Here is a 17,798-nt window from a genome sequence, read left to right on the forward strand (position 1 = left end):
GATCTCTGCTCCCTCTCTCACTGCATTCACTTATTACCAGCACAACCTGAGCATTCCTGCATGAGCCTAAGAGCAGCAACTCTCTCTCACTGCATAAAACCTGATCACTTCAGTCGCTGTTCAATGCCTGCAATATCACATCAGCCACTGCCTAAACATCAAGTCGGTCACTGCATAAGGACAATCTCACACCTGCAATATTGCATCAGTCACTGCCCAAACATCATGCAGTCACTGCATAAGGACAATCTTGTGCCTGCATGAGGTCAAGAGCATTCACTGCAGCACTGGCAACAATCACTATTCTAATAGCAATTGCATCACTCCTGTAGCAGTCATGTCACACCCCTGTAGCAGTTGTGTCGCACCTATAGTATGCACTGTATTATAGGTGGGAGAGAGGATATGACAAACAAGCCAAAGGGAAACAATCACCTAACGTTTTGTTAGGTGGAAAACTGAACTCAGGCAAAACAACTTTTGCCATTTCATCCTGTTTCACCAAAAGTGTTCCATGCACAGCTGAACCGTTTTGGCCGTCTCAGATGTTCCATGTTTCAGATCACTGAAACATGTTTCATAGTTATGCTGCTCCACACTCCTTTGACATAAAGCCTTCTAATATATGTGCTCAGAACACATGGTTAAATGACACGGTATTTACACCTAGCAAAGTGTTTGGAGTTCATTTCTTACATTGATTTACTTATTGAGCTGATAGAGCAGTGATTGGCAACATTCTAGTTCTGTTGTTGGGACACGGAACCTTCATATCTTAGATTTGAGCTCTTCAGTGGGAATACCTTCGTAATTAAAATTAACGTCTGGATCACTTTGGCAATATTTTGGGTACTGTACCAGATGTTTTAATAGTTTAACAAGCAATCATCAATGTCAAACATGGAACTTATCAGCTGTGTAAAAAAATTAGAAGCTCAAGAAGTGTGTGCTTAACAAGTTTTCAATGAAAGCTAATATTACCAAGTACACAAAACTGACCTTGCATTCAAGTCTTTCTATTTCCTCTTTGCTTAGATTTTCCATTGGTGTGTCAACAAGTTTAACCTCAACTATCCACTTTACAAAAGAAGCAACATTAGCAGGTAGAGAATCAATAACAGTATGCACAATTTGCTCTGCTGTGCTCAAGTCTTTGGTCCTCAAGAGATTTGGAACTTCCTTAAGCAAGTATGCTGAAGTTGCTCTCCAGCGATCATCCCTGCATGACTGAAAATGCAAAATAGAAGATAGGTACTCAATAATTTCTTTGCATGACTGAAAATGAAAAACAAAAGATAAGTTCTTCATAATGTCTAATACAAAAATAAAACATAAAGTGCTTTTAGTGCCTAGAAAGAGAATCATGAAATAGAAATGCAGATTCTGTAATTGGTAACCAATATCCTAAAATGAGTGTTTTCAAAATACACTAGTTTCTGTTAGATTTTTTGCAATATAAATCCTTTTCTTGGAAAGTGCTTATAGATATAGTCAGGAATAATCTAAAATGACAAAGCTTAGATGAAACTTTCTTTTTTAGACAGCCCAGGCCCCCGGTGGTGCGGGGGCAGGGGCAGGGGCACGCAGGGCCTGCCTATATAGAAACAACGGGGGGGCTTATATAGAAACAACGTGAAGGAGTATAGTGCCATCAAGGGCGGCTATTCTGTAAAGTGAAGGACAGGCCATGACCACCTTTAGTGTGAAGACATTGTTAGCAAAGCTCCCTTCTATGTCCAAAGTCTCCCTATAGCTGCTCCCAACGACCTCAAAGGGAGTGGCTGATGGAAAACCAGAGCTCTGCCAAGGTGAAATACACTAAGAGGCACTCACCACCAAAAGTCATCTAGCAATGTGCCTTCTAGATATGCCACCCCATGAGACTCCCGATGAGCTCACACACCTCCGATTGCGACATAACAGGCTGTAGTACATGGCGGTTGGGCCAAGCCTCCAAGCCCACTGTAACACATGGACTAGCCTCAATGATAAAGATCATGTCTTGCATCTCTGCCTATAAAGTAGGTGGCAGCCCTAGCTAAGTGACTGCCAACTGTGCTCCCCATGAGATCCACCCTAGGCTAGGCACTCCTCAACCAAGTAGACAGTAAACACCTCTCCAAACTACCCACACCACCCCACATGACCAAAGGCAATGCTTTCAAATCTCCAAGCATTGCTGCAATGGGTAGCACTTGTAGACTTTGTCCTCCTACACTTGACCAGCCAACTGCCGAAAGCCAACTGCCGACTCCCAAATCTCGTGTGCCACAAGCCATAGAAAGTAGGAGACCTTCCTCAGCCACCCACTATCCTAGAAGTGTTGCCAGAAGGTCTTCTAGAAGGCGTCTGTGATGCTATGCTCTGCCCATGTTTGTTGCATGACGAGTCCCAATCCATGTCATCCTACATTAAGATGTTTGCAAATTTGGGTTTTGTGAGCAAAGCTCACTAGCTTTTGGGCGCTCGGTCCACCTCGTCCAAGGGCCTACTATCCCTGATCTAGACTCACCACTCTTGAATGTCAAACCATGTTGTGTGGATCCAGGTGCCACAACTTCCCTTGAAGGCCTATGATTCAAATCCTCCTCCAAGTGCTGTTGAGGAAGGTAAGACCCTATTGCCATATTTCTAGAGGAAATCTGCTGGAGGGGTGGCCAACCTCACAGACATCTCCTCATTTTTCATGAAGTCAAGAAGAGGAGAAGAAAGTGAAGGTCAAGGTGAAGCATCAGCATCTTCATGGAGTCCATAATGCCTCCTAAGGGCCTCCAATGATGGAGAAGCCTAAACACATAGTAGGTTCCCAAGGAGGAGGGGTCTGAGACATTGTGAAATGGTTATGTGTCATTCATGTATCTCACACAAAACCAAGCCCTTAGCTGGTCAAAATGTGCCCAAAATCTAATTAGGATGGCTAGCTTCTTGAAATCTCTGGCAATTCCTCAAATTCCTGCACGCAACCCAAGATGGCTGTTAAATCCTAATTTCTACTGTAAATTAGGATTTACAGCAGTAAAAACACAGCTGCTCTTCACTAGGGCCTGAAAATTGCTGCTGAACGCTCTTCACCAAAGAGAAAACTGAGGAGAAAGAAATCTCTGATTTCTATCGCGAAAAAGTACTCAATTTTGTTGCTGCCTTGTAGAAAATGGCTGAATGACTGCAGCCCGCCATCGACAGGATCCCCACATGCAGTTGCTAGCCCTTGTGGACCCCAAAATTGCTGTCCCCTGCCTATAGACAGCCTATAAGGGTTGTTGCTTGCCTCCAATGGCCTCCTAATCGAGTGGAGGCAACTCTTTGAGAGTCTCCAATGGTTGGGATGATCACTAATGGATGGGAAATTGCAATAGCATCTCTCTCTCTTTGACGTCTCTCTCTGAGGGTGACAGGATGCTGTAACGTGACACGATGCTGTGACGTCTCTCTCTCTGACATGACGGGATGCTATGACGTGGCGTGTTCGTGTGATCACATGATGGCATGATGGCATGAGGACAACTGCCTGCCCGACTGGACACTCGTGTGGACGATTGCTTGCCAGACTGGACGCTAGTGTGGATGACTGCCTTCGGTGCTGATGTGTTTGATGTGAGCTTCGATGGCACTGACGTGAGTGCTGACGCGAAGACGTTGTTCTGCAGGGGCACGTCTCTATGTAGAGAGACAATCATTGTCTTGAAGAGTCATGTCTTTGCACAGGGAGACTCTGGCTGTTGTGGAAGTTGCAGAGGTATTGGCAGGAAGGATCTACAGGGTCAATGCAAGCACACTGAGTGGCTGTCCTAAACTACGAGATGGTAGAGACTACTGACAAAGAAAAGCCAGTGGACATGAGACCGAACTTGATACACAACTAATCGGTGCAACCATAGGAGGCACTGCATCAGAAGGGCGGTACAAGACCCCCACTAAGGACGAAAAGTTCTACTATAGAAAAAACACAAGGAGAGCTCGTGAAAATGCCACTCCCACAAGTGCCAAGCGATGGACAAAGATGCAAAGGCTGATTGCAACAAATGGTTTGGATGACATGAAAGCCCTCATAAGAGCTGAGATTGCAGCAATATGTATGCCAATGTTTAACAAGGTGACAAGTGACATGAATGCGATGCATGAAACATGGGGAAAGGAATTGAATGCTAAAATGGATGCAAACCTGAAAGCGTGCATGAGGGTGTGTGGCAACATGCAACAAAAAAGTCATGAATGACATGGATGCAAAGCAAAAAGATATATATGGAAAATTGCAAGAGACATTCAGGGAAGAACTCAGTGATGTTGTAGAAGCAAATAGGAAATCATGCTCTAACGGCTGGGATGATGCAAAATATAAAGAAATCAAGGTTGACTTGCAAATGGATATGATAGATAACTTGAACAAGGTAAGGGATGCTTGGAAAACAGATTATGGATGCATTGAAATCTAAAAAAAAAAGGCAATTAGAGTCATGTAAGAATGAATTAGTGACATACAAGTCAATGACGAATGCACAAACAACAATGCCAAATGCACCAGAATTAAAGAAAGAGGTGGAAAGTAAAAAAAAAAACATGCACACATGGGTGAATGTGGTAGAGGGAGCTCAAAAGAAAGTAGAAAATGCTCAACAAACAGTGAACAAAAATGCACAATGGATCGAGGTAGTCAGAAGAAACAAAGGGGTGCCTCAGAACAAAGTAGAAATGATGAATACAACACTAGAGGAGGAAACGAAGAGGAAACTCCATGCATTGCATGTACGTGTGGTAGGGTGGGCTAAAAAAGGAAACCCCCAGGAGGACACTAAAACACTTTGTGCTAAGATGGGAGTAGACAAGACATGCATTATGGATGCTTGGAGGATAGGTAATCCAAATGACCAAAGAGGTCCGATCCTCATGCTGAAATTTGGGGACATGGATACCAAAAGGGCCTTCTTATAAAACAGAAAAGCTTTGAAGGGTGAAAAGATTTACCTCGATGAGGATCTCACACCTGCACAGTTAGATCACAAAAGAGCTTGCATGCCAAAAGTGCTGGAGGCACGTAAAGAAGGCAAGTATGCTGTGTATAGAGATGGTAGAGTAATCATAGCAGAACGGAGGTTACAACGACGATACAAGGCCTATGAGATGTTAAAGATGTCCTTTTGGAATTGTAATGGTTCAATGAGATTGAATGCAGGTTATCTTGAGGACACTTTTCGTGGGATAGATATGGCTATGTATACAAAGACACATCAGTGTACATATTCTAGATTACCGGATGTTGTGGGATACAAATGGAAGAGCGTATACACACAACCCCATAGAACAGGAGGAACCACAAGGTCAAGAGGGGTGGCTATTCTTTATCGTAAGAGCCTCCAAGACATGATTCACGTGGTGTCACGAGATGCGCATGCTAGATACATGTGGATAAGGCTAAGGATAGGGCACCCGAGTGTTGAGCTAAAATATGCATTACTTGCTGATAAGCCTCTTAAACAGCCCCAAAATACACTTAAAATGCTCTTTTAGAGTAAAGCCCTAAAACGGGGAGCCGTTCGAGAGAGTTCAATGGAAACCCTAAACCGGGGAGTGGTTCGAGAGAGTTTAGTGGAAACCATAGAAACAGGGAACGCCCGTTCCGGGCCTTAGGAACGGATTAACGCGTTCCGGCATGTGTCTACCAGCGAAACGCCCATGGAACGTTCCTGCCCGTTCCCAGCCCCGTTCCTGCCCGTTCCGCACCGTTCCGGGCCGTTCCAGCAGCCGTTCCCTGTTTGGAACGGCCGTTCCCTGGAACTGCAGCAAGTGTGGATAGACGACTGGAGGCAACTGCTCTTCCACCATGCAACACCATGTTTGGAACTGCACCAAGTGTGGACAGACGACCGGAGGCGATTGCTGTGCGATACGTAACAGGCAACAGCTGCACGTGACGGGGCGACTGCACGGCGGGCACGCGACGGGGCGACTGCACGGCGGGCACAGCGACCAGCGCGTAACGGCGAAAGGCGGGCTTCACAGCGCATGATTGACGGGTCCGTTGACCCATAGATTTTTTCAAAAATTCAATCTTTTTTTTTTTAATCTCCACCCATTGACGGGGTTTCGCACGCGTGAGCACAAGATCTCTTATCTGTTCAAAATCGGCTCAGAAATTTGGGGCTTTTCTCGAATCTAGGGATCTCAACACAGAATTGGACAATTTGACTCAGAAATTGCAAAGTCGGTGCACATCTACCCGGGAATTTTGGGGCTTTTCACATTTTATTGAAATTCTTTCAATTTCATTGAAATTGGTGCACGCAGGACTTGGAAAATTTGGGGATTTGTCCAAATTTGGTGCGAGCAAGATGCAACAGTGATATCATGCCACCCTTCTCACTTCCACCATGCAATCTTCCAACTAACTTAATCTATGAGCTCTCTCTCTCTCTCTCTCTCTCTCTCTATATATATATATATATATATATATATATATATATATATATATATATATATATATATATATATATATATATGCCGTTCCCTCCGTTCCCGTTCCCTAACTTTAGGCGTTCCCCCCGTTCCGGGGGGTCCCGTTCCCGTTCCCGTTCCCGTTCCCCGTTCCTGGTAACTATGGTGGAAACCCTAATTTTTAGGGCATCCTTCCACATCTATAAATAGACAGGCTGCCCCCATTCAGCCATCATCCTTGTTTGCAGGTTACACCAGCCCACACATCCTCTGCTGCTGTTGGCACCCAGTTTCCAGCCTGTAGCCCGCCTCCATCTACTGTCCAGCCATCATCGACTGCAGCCACATTATCTTCAGCCTGTCCATTGCTGTAGGCGACATCTCTCAGCTGCTAGCAACTGCTTCAGACTGTCCTAGACGGCTGTTCAGCCTGCTGTCCATCATCTCCAAGGTCAGCCAGCCTGTGTTTTCAGCATTGCAGGCCCTGACACTCTTAGACACTGTTTCAGCCTGCTGTTTACAGCAGACTGTGCACAGTTGCCAGCCTCCGATAGGTGGTACACTGCTGCGTTTACCAGTTTCCAGCCTCCAGACTGCTGCGTTTTGGTGAGCAGACTATTGCCATTCGCTATTCAGCACTTCTACACTCCGACTGGTGGTCACAGACTTGGGATCCATCTTCGGTGGATGTCACACTCCGACATTGCTCTGCCCTTGAGCACACTATACACTCTTACATTCATTTACAGCATTCATTCACTTCAGAGTTGTGTTCTCTCTCTCCCTTCTTCTGTTTGTAGAGTTGTGTTTGGGTTTTGAGTTTTGAGTTTAGGGTTTGAGTTTTTAAGTTTTTTGTTTAGGTTTTGAGTTTTTCCCTCTTTGTCTATCTTTGTGTTTCTGTCGTGGTCGTACACTCTATGTGTCCTCAGTGCAAACCCTAGCAGTTTCCTTCACATGGTATTAGAGCCAGTGCTCTTGTAAAGAGTATCCTACGGATATTGTGGAGAGCTAGTCTTTGTGCGAGGCACACAATACGGCTCATAAACGAATCACAATGTCCCGGACACCTTCTTCTCCAGTTCCTATGATGTCTTATCAAGCTTCTCCATTATTGGAGGCCCTGAGACGGCATTATGGACTCGGTGAGGAGGATGAGACTCCACCTTCATCAGATTTCACTAACATGACAGAGGAGGACTATCACAACAAGTATGGTGATGTTTACACCCCTCCTACCAATTTTTCTACCACATCCGGACCGGTTGGTGAGGCTGGCCACCGCTCTGTGATCATGGAGGACATACGGCATTTGGAACGTCTGGCGATCCATCTTCATCATCTCAGCCAAGTCCAATGTCAGGTTTGTACAATTCTTTTGTTTTGCATGAATCAAAACCCTCACCTGTTTCTTCTTTTGAGGTACAGGATCCGGATGGCTTTGCGTATGTGAACTTCAATAGAGGGGGCTCACGAAGTAGACGAAATTCAGGTACATCTACAGCTTTTGTTTCATTTGAGCATATCACACACACTTCTCACCCTAAAATGGGGAGCGGTTCGAGAGAGTTCAGTGGAAACCCTAAAATGGGGAGTGGTTCAAGAGAGTTTAGTGGAAACCCTAATTTTTGGGGCACCCCTCCACATCTATAAATAGACAGGCTGCCCCCATTCAGCCATCGTCCTTGTTTGCAGGTTACACCAGCCCACACACCCTCTGTTGTTGTTGGCGCCAAATTTCCAGCCTGCAGCCTGTCTCCATTTGCTGTCCAGCCATCATCGACTGCAGCCACATTATCTTCAACCTGTCCATTGCTATAGGCAACAACTCTCAGCTGTTGGCGACTGCTCCAGACTATCCCAGACTACTGTACAGCCTGTTGTCCATCATGTCCAGGGTCAGCCAATCTGCGTTTTCAGCATTGCAGGCCCTGACACTCTCAGACAGTGTTTCATCTTGCTGTTTACAGCAGACTGTGCACAGTTTCCAGCCTCCAATCGGTGGTACACTGCTACGCTTACCAATTTCTAGCCTCTAGACAACTGCGTTTTGGTGACCCACTTGCTACCATTCACTATTCAGCACTCCTACACTCTGACTAGTGGTCACATACTTGGGATCCGTCTTCGGTGGATGTCATACTCCAACATTGCTCTGCCCTTGAGCACACTATACACTCTTACATTCATTTACAGCATTCATTCACTTTAGAGTTGTGTTCTCTCTCTCCCTTCTTCTGTTTGTGTTTGAGTTTTTGTGTTTGAGTTTTGAGTTTTTGAGTTTTGCATTTAGGGTTTGAGTTTTGTTCTCTATGTCTGTGTCTGTCTCTTTGTGTTTCTGTCATGGTTGTACACTCTGTGTCCTCAGTGCAAACCCTAGCAGTTTCCTTCACACTGAGGGATCTATATGTTGTGGTATGCTACTTCCCACCTGTCTCTTCGACATTTTCTACTGGGGAGGGATCACCATTTGAAGTACTACATGAAGATATTATGAGATATGCAAGTACTGGGAACATGCTACTAGTGGGAGACTTTAATGCTCGAACAGGAAGTGATAAGCAGTCCGCCTTTTATGATGCTGAACATGAAATGTTTAAGGAATTGGCATTGGATGAACTAGGGCTTGCCACGACATCTCATGATAACTAGGGCTTGCTAGGACATCTCATGATAAGGAGGTGACAACATATAGATCCCAACTGCTAGCTTTGGGAAGTGCTCATGGATTGGCTATATTCAATGGTCTATTAAGATGACCGGGAGTGGATACTTTCACTTGTTGGAATAGCAAAAAAGGGACCAGTGTGGTGGACTATGTAATGGACTCACCTGCACTAATTCCAGAAATTAAGGATTTTGAGATATCTGATAAGCTGATCTGGATAGCGGCCGACCATGCGATCCTAAAATTTACTCTAGCATATAGTCAAAGACAAGAAACATGCACACAATCACACACATTCCCACATTATGAATTTCTAGAGCAAACATCACATATCTATAGTGATGTACAAGATGGCTTAAGTCAACTAGACCAACATGAACCATTGGAAGATGTCACTAGATCTCTAGCGAAGGTTTTACATGCTACAGCTTCAAAGGCATTCCCATGTAAGATGTGCCCTATTGCAATACGCAATTGTATTGCCCCTCAAAATGCTTTGTATGATGATAAGTGCAGACAGACTAGGACTCACCTATAGAGGGATATTACACTAGGGACATGCACACATAAGCAGGCACGGAATGTCTTTCATCGTCTTGTGTGAAAAAAGAAGAGAGATTATTTAGCCAAACTAGAGTCAGAGATGTATCAAGACATGGAGGAAATTTCATGGGAGACAACCCCCAATTCAGTTGACATCACCTATGGTTTGGCATGAACATGCTAGGCTACTATACGATGCTCCATCAACAAGAGTAGATACCCTATCCATCAAATGCTAGGCCAACACAGTGTGGTTTCTTTACGGAAAAGATGGTGAGATATGCCATTTGGAGGTTGAAGAATGGGAGAGCACATGATCAAGATGGCCTTGTGGCAGAGCATTTTTCACATGCATGGTATGCACTCGCCTCTATCTTGGCGAATCTCCTCAATAGAGCCGTACGTGAGGGGTTTCCAGTAAGTTGGTGTGACCACACAATAGAGCCAATTTTTAAGAGTGGAGATCCATTGGTCGCTAACAATTACTGCACTATTATGATTGGCCATATGCTAGCAAAGATATATGCCTCTATTGTGGAGCATGAGTTGAGTTGGTGGGCTGACACAAAGAAAATATGGTCTACAGGACAAGCTAGTTTCCGCCACACCGATACAATACGCTAGACCATATATTCACACTAAGGGCCTTGATTGAGGAGGGACGATCGCGGAGGCAAAAAATCTATTGTGTTTTTGTAGACCTCCACAATGCCTTTGATACTTTGCCACGTGCAAGACTCATGCAAAGGTTGTGAGCCATTGGGGTCCCAAAGGATATGCAGTGGTGTATTTATGCATTGTATGAAACTATGACAAGGAGAGTGCGAGTGCCACAACAGACTCAGTCTCTAGCACGGTGGGCATAAAGGAAGGCTGTCCACTCTTTTGAAGATGTGAGGAGGCCTTTTGCAAAACTTCAAGAGCTCTTATTAATTGGCACAAATCCTATGGATTTTGTATTTGTGACACTCAGCAACTAGAGTGGAAGAAGGCACATGAGAATTTCACTTGGGTCCCTCTCAGCAATTCTGTGAGATACTTGGGCTACCATGTAGGCATTGATATTTCTTTAGAGTGGTAGCTGGCACCTCTACTACTTAGCATTAAGAAAAAGCTATTATATTGGAGCACAACAAGAGTATCACTAGCAAGCAGGGTGGTAGTGCAAAATAGGTTTTGTTGGCCACCATCTGGTATATAACTTCCTCTTGGGCCTTCTCTAGGTCATCTATTGGCCAGGTGAAGTGACTCATCAAGAACTTCATTTGGTGAGGTGCAAATAGTAGCCTTGCAAGGGCTAAGGTAGCTTGGGTTGCTATCATCCAACCTAGATCTAGGAGTGCTTTGGGGATTATTCACCCAGATAGTTAGAGCAGAGCATTAATGGCAAGGCTCATTGTGAGGGGCCTTCTTTTAGGTGAGGAGCCATAAAAGAAGCTTCTATTATGGAGATTAGAGACCATTGCTCTTGCTCCTAGAGGAACATGGCAGTCTAGCACACGCTGGATATTTTAGTACATTCCGAGCTGCAGGGCTTGGGAGGTTAGATTTGATGCATCTATTATATGGGCATCAAGAGTAATATCTGCAAGACTTCATCAAATTGACCCAATCACTATTGAAGAGAAGTTGAGGTAGCCAGTTCTCTTCAATCAACTACTTAGGATAGAGAGATGCCACACCATTGGAGAGAGGACCCTCCTATCTTGGGGGAGGTTCCCTTCACATGTAGCTTCTACAGTGTGGGAGCGGTTTTCCTTTCTTGAGCTGATGGCTCATATACAAAGACAAAAACTTCAAGTTATCAAGGGGGCTAGAGCCATAACCAAGAGTATCACAGAGATGGTACCCCAAAAATGGACTAACATAGTGACTGATTAGACATGGATTGGGCTCTTTACCAGAGGAGAGATCCCTCTTGCAACAGTAACCATCAGCGAAGAGAGTGTGTTTACTTTCTTAGTCGAGATGGAAGGCAAACTTAGGCGAGAGGATCTGGATCAGCCAGAGTTCACAGGATGCTCTTGACAGAGGATTAGAGTTGTGACTCATTGTTGTGATAGGACTTAGTACTTAGACCCAGACCCTCAGACTTGTATGGTAGATGGATAGAAGCATTGGGCATACAAGAGAAGGCTGCTAGAGAGATTTTTGTGGGATCTTAGGAACTGAGTACGGAGACATTCATTTGTAGAGACGCCTTGGGATATGCCCTTCTTTGGTATCTCACAACATTTCCTTGCAAACTTCTTAAGGCATTGTATATCGGATTTCCCAGGGGCTCAAGAGGTCTAGAAGAGAGCCCTTAGGAAGGTGTTTCATGACACTTCACAATCTTATGACTGCTACATGGGCAAGAATAGCTTGGGTCACAAACACAGGCCTAGCTTGTGGATATGAGGATGTACATGGATGTCATCCCTATCTTGTTTCGGGGCAGCTTGTGAACAAGATTATCATGCTAGCTTTCTCACCAACTATGGAAGCTCATAGGTAGCATTATTGCTGGGTACATATGGACAGCCAGATGTAGCTAGGCTATTGAATTTTTGGGCAATGTCTACAGTAGAGACTCTCTCCAAGTTCTAGAAAGAGATTGTCCATACTCTCTCCAGGAGATGGGAGGGAATAGAGAGCAACTTGATGATACAAGGATGAGAGATGCTTTTGTCAAGATATGGGATTCTGGCACTTTTTTCTTTTCCAAACCCACATGGTCTAGCATTATAGTCTCGGCTGGCTATTTATTCAAGCTTTGTAATAGAGTTCTCCTTGTTACACATTGTCTGATATGGAAGTCCCTTACAGGGCTGTTTTGTAAATTTCTGCTTTTTGCCCTGGGATACCTTGTTCTGATGTATCCAATGAGTGTTAATAGAATTTCTACCTTTATTTGAAAAAACCAAAGTATCACCAAGGCATGAGGCAGTAAAGTGCTTCTTGCTAACTGACCACTCTATGATAATGCCACTCAACTGCTTGTAGCTCCAAGAAAAGTCTGGTCAGCCATCGCGCTTGTGGAAATCTAAGTCTCTCCAAATATCGTGGGCACCTACTGCGAAAATGAAAGCCTCCAACTCATCATTTGCTATACTTTAGAAGTCAATGGCTCTACCCTCCTGATCCTCTAAGGTATCCAGCATCCAGCATCCAGCAATCTAAGTGTCCACATCAAATATAGTCACTGTCTCTGTTCAAAAGCCAGAAGATGCTTGAACTCAAGAGAAGCGCAAACATTGAGGATTCCAATGCAAGAACCCCCAATATCTAGCCTCACCAATAAGGCTCTACCTGCAATAAAAGTGTCCCGTGATCCCACAAACAAGACAGTAAACTTTAGCCAATTGAGGTGCATACTCCTCCACTTGACCATGGGTGCCAAGAAAATACTCCCAAGGGGGGAGATCTTATGCTCCTAAGAAGGATGTTGATGCGTCCTGAAGGGCTGGCTACAACTCCTGCTAAACAATCAACTTCCCGAGACCCTATGCTTCACTAAAGTGGAGGATATTTGTGTTCAAGGATGCTAGGTCTATGCTCGTGGGGAAACTCTAGGATTTGCTGAACATAGAGAAGGAGAAACAGAGACAATGCAATGGTGCTTGGAGACTGGTTTAGAGAAGTGAATTCCACTCTCCCATGACGCCTCATGCATCTATAAGGGAGAGTTCTTTGCAACCTGAACCGCTGATTGTGAATGCATGTTCCAAGCTATTAGGTGAGCTTCTGAGAGACCCGATAGTATTAAGCAATCTGGGCTAGCAGCCACACGATCAGATCCAATGGGAGGCACCATTGCTATATGGTGCAATGAGAATGTCGAGGTGACAAAACTTTGAATCAGACCACCAAATTGATGTCCATCATGCATATAGGCCACTGATCTGAAAGCAACTCCAATCTTGCACGTCCCAACCACCTGAATACATGGTCGTACCTGGTCATGGATGACCTCTTCCACTTGAGCCTCAAACCATCCACCAGAGTGGGTAGTCTGGAGATAGGAGTAAGTTTGGACAATCCAGAGGAGACCACACTTGAGATGTCCTCTCTTGGCTGGGACTGCTAGGGACGATGGAGAGGGGGGCAAGGGAAGGAACAACGCTCTCATCGGGGGGAGGCTGCCACACTACAAGGGGCCATGCTAAGGGGAGACCACACTTGAGATATACTCTCTTGGCTGGGACTGCTAGGGACCATGTTTGCCCTTGCCTCAGTGACAATGGATTGTGATGAGCCTGCCCTTGTCCACAAACCGGTATGCCTTTATCTGGTGAGCAGGGTCCTGCTGAGTGGCCTTTACCCTGAATCTTGTGCACTCGATAGCTTGGTCTCCAAAGGCATGCCATCTGAGGGCACTGCCCACATTGCCTTGTGACTATGATCTACTAATTGATAACAAATTTTCCAGCCTCAATCTTGGGGGGTTTTGTCAAGTGCATCTTTGGTACTCCTCTTGTCATTGTGCTAGCAAAAGAAACACACGGTATCGTGCTGAAGAGTCACCTGAAGAGCCCTAGAAATAGGAGGGTGAGAGGAAGTCTAGGGAGCTTGTGAACATAGTTGTCGGTACAAAAGGTACAATACAGTACCAAAGTACCTCGACATGGTGTCTTGGACCTCTATTTCGGAAACAATGTCTTGGGAATGTTTCTGAAACTATGAAACGCATTTCAAGAACAATCGTTTTTCTGTTTGTTTTTGTTTGCTTGCTTTTTTTTCCTTGTTCTGTTTGGGCGGGGTGGGGGGGGGGCGGCGTTTTACCCATCCGTGTTTCAGTTTTTAGCCAACAAAAAATGTGTTTTAGCTCTCAGATTTCAATTCTGGCCTTCAAATTACACTTTTATTGCTTGTGTCTGCATGCATATTTCCCTTCAGTAAAGCCATCTATAGTGAGATGATGGAAACAATCACACAAAGATTTGCATAACTAAGAACGTACTACTAACTCTCAACTCTTGCGAACAACATGTACCTAATAAATAGTGACATGAAGGCTTGAAATACTCAACTTGTCATGGTTTGCTTGATATAAGAGATGGAGAGAAGATGAAGACAAGTTCGTGTGACACAAAGGCTTGGAGTTTTGTGTAAAATTTAAGTGGTGTTATGTGCATTGATGTATTAAAGTACCTATGTATGGACTTAATACTGAAATCCGAAACTCCTCCCCCTGTTCCAAAACTAACCGAAACTCCAATTGTTTCCCCCGTTTTTGAAACTCCCCTAGACTATGTATGGTACGATACAATAAAATATGGTAGGTACCTTTTATAAGGTATAGTATGATATTAATACCAAAAAAAAAAGTTTTAACTTATTTTTTTAAAACTACAAATGATAGAACACATGTTTAAAGTCAAAATAGCAACGCCATTAGAGTACAAGAAGAATGCATGAGGTTACAAGCCAAAACTGGCATATGCTAGGCCCTAGTAGTTGCATGCGCAACATGCACTACAACTTATAAGTTACATCATACATGGATAGATTATAGGAGCAGATACAAGAAAGAGATAGGCCTAGAATGAGATATCACTATCATCATCATCAGGACCATTTGCAAAATCAATGTGCTCATCAAAAGAGTTTGAAGATGACTCCTTGGGATCGGACGCTGAGACTCTCGCACTCATCCTCATTGATGAGGTTACCATTATCATCAAATGATGGCTCCCTAGGCAATAGCTATCTAAGCAAGGAGGGGGTGTCATCATGAGACATAGGATTCGAGCTACTAGAGCCTCCCCTCGCAGATGTCTCCAAACTAGTCGAACTGCCATCATCTATGTCGAAGGGTGCCGAATGGCCAAGCCCCTATGGTACCTTCTCAAATTCCTTACTCACGAGCACATTGACTACGAGTGTCACAAATGTTAGCTACCATTAGCTCTCTATAGAGCTCTATAAAGATCAGCTCCTCCTTATCAACCTGCTAATGCACACTCGAAAGATTGTCACCCGACAACTTGAAGGTATCAACATTCACCTACACAATCTGCATAAAGATTATAAATGCAAAATTGTAAAGCACGAAGTTGAAAACAACAACTTGAAACTTGACTTATCATTTATGGTTAAGTGTTTCCTTGTTTTGGATTATCCATACTAAGCATGGCCCTCATAATGCACAAGTTAGCACGCTAATAGACTAGCCGCTCTAACTATCGTGTGCTAAGTTGATAGTGATTCTTCGTGTGTATTGGAGAATAGACATCTAGTTTCCCTCGCATGAACCCGAAAAGCAAGACAAGGGCTAAAGAGTCTCCAATGCATAACAAAAATTCTACCACGACAAGAGAGGCTTCACAAGTAAATCTCTCCTTCAACAAGCTGAAGAAGCAAATGCCACATGACCTCTTTGATCCGCATAGCACCCAAGATCCTCTAGAATCGCATTGTGGTTATCCATGACGGTTGGATGTACCAAAGTTACAAAACCGTGGCTTATGCATCCATTTCCATCTCCTCTCTACTACGTCTACAAGGTGTACACGTTGTGTCTCTATAATCACTGTGCAAGACTGCACCTCCACCAATGCTACTCTGAAGAAGTGAATGAGAAGGCCCATGCTAGATCCCTCACAATTGCCCATGGCGTGAAGGAACTAGTGCCTAACAGGTTAACTAAAGAAGCTGGTTCTTACATGTCCAACTAATGTGTTAGGTAATTAAATAACTAAAACAACCCGAGGAAAGTGCGGAGGATGGGCCATAGATCCGTCCTACGCATGGGTGGTCCCGGTTGGTCGGGAACTTTTCTCAAATCTAAATGAGAAGTCATTACAATCACAATAGCACAGACCCTTTGCCAAAATTGTTCATTGAGGCACGAGCACTGCATGGCTTTAACCTCCTCTATCTCGTGCTCATCCCACTCATTCCATAGAGTGGACACCACTGTTTGATAAAGGGCCCGGACCACACCTCGTAAAGGTGCTCCAAAAGCAATCACATGAAAGTGAATTGAGTCAAAGAAGGCTTTTTCAACTCAAGCGTGCTATGCTCCTAATACGTTGCAAGCACCTTTACCTTTACCATGAAGAGGGTGACAACTAATGTAGATTTAAGCACCACGCTCTTCACCCACTTGAGTATCCCCATGTCCTCCATGAGTAAGTCCAAGCAATGAACATGGGCTTCATAATCATTTAATAATGGGAAACCTAAAAGCTTAAGAAAGTAACAACTTTAAAAAGACAATGTACATCTCAATGATGGCTTGTCGAATGTGACAGGACATAAACATTACCCGTGGATCTTCTCGCCCTCTTGCTAGTGTCTATTGCCTGCAAAAAGTATGTGCCAAGTTGAAATGACATGAGTATGTTGATGATGCCCCATTTCCTCCACTCACTCCATTCATTGGTGAGAATGGAGCAACCATACTTGGTCCATGCGGCTTGAATAGGATCAAGGACTCCGTCAATCCTCTCCTTTTCTCTATCAATTTTCTTGGCCGATATGTCATGATAGGTGATATTGGTCTATCCTTCGCATCGACCCACATTGGCAATGGCTTTCACCACCTTCTTCCACTGCTCTTTCTTTAGAACATTAAATGCGAGATTTTACTCAATGATAGTGTGCAATCTCAATGTCCGCAAGTTAGCGTCTTTGTCTAAGAAAGGCAACCAATGCACACACATGACTAGGGGCTTAGGAGAGAGTGAACTGCCTCTCTAATGCCACATGCGCCTCCATTCTCTCTCTCTTGTCGAAGCCAAACATGGATGTGGAGTTGTTACCACCAATAGTGGAGGCATCAATGCCTATGTTTAAGGCTTCATCATGAGTAGCCATAGGTGTTGGTTCCAATGTGCACCTTCTTCTCTAGTACATCCCCCTCTCATCTTGGCAAAAATCTTCTCTATGATGTTTTGAGGGATCTCCTTGCATGGAGCAACTTGCCCCCTATCTTGGAAAGATATTGAAGAAGTTGGGATCGTGCCACTTGTGTAGAGCTTCTTGTAATCCTTGCACCTCCAATGATGGGAGTTGAACTTCTTTGTATCCTTCTCCAAATGGATGGTATGCGAATTGAAGGCCTCATGCTTCTCCCACATCATGGTGCTCATGGAGGCTTTGGAAGTTCGGAGGTGAAGTGCACAACTAGAAAATGAGTTGGAGCAAGTGGCATCCAAGGCAAGTGGTCTCACAA

The 17,798-nt window shown here is 44.3% G+C and overlaps 1 protein-coding gene across 3 annotated transcripts in view; it reads right to left on the reverse strand.

Moving 5' to 3' along the window:
* Positions 1–17,798, reverse strand: part of LOC148032093 (glutathione gamma-glutamylcysteinyltransferase 1-like) — a 180,539-nt gene that overhangs the window by 59,932 nt on the left and 102,809 nt on the right. For all 3 annotated transcript variants that reach the window (XM_087682719.1, XM_087682716.1, XM_087682717.1), the window contains exon 6: positions 1,000–1,227. In XM_087682719.1, coding sequence (XP_087538845.1) covers positions 1,000–1,227 — 228 coding nt within the window. The remainder of the gene's footprint in view (positions 1–999; positions 1,228–17,798) is intronic.

This window comes from Lygodium microphyllum, chromosome 8 (genome assembly GCF_053477565.2).
Source record: "Lygodium microphyllum isolate KBCC chromosome 8, Lygodium_microphyllum_v1.1.10, whole genome shotgun sequence".
Lineage (NCBI taxonomy): Eukaryota > Viridiplantae > Streptophyta > Polypodiopsida > Schizaeales > Lygodiaceae > Lygodium > Lygodium microphyllum.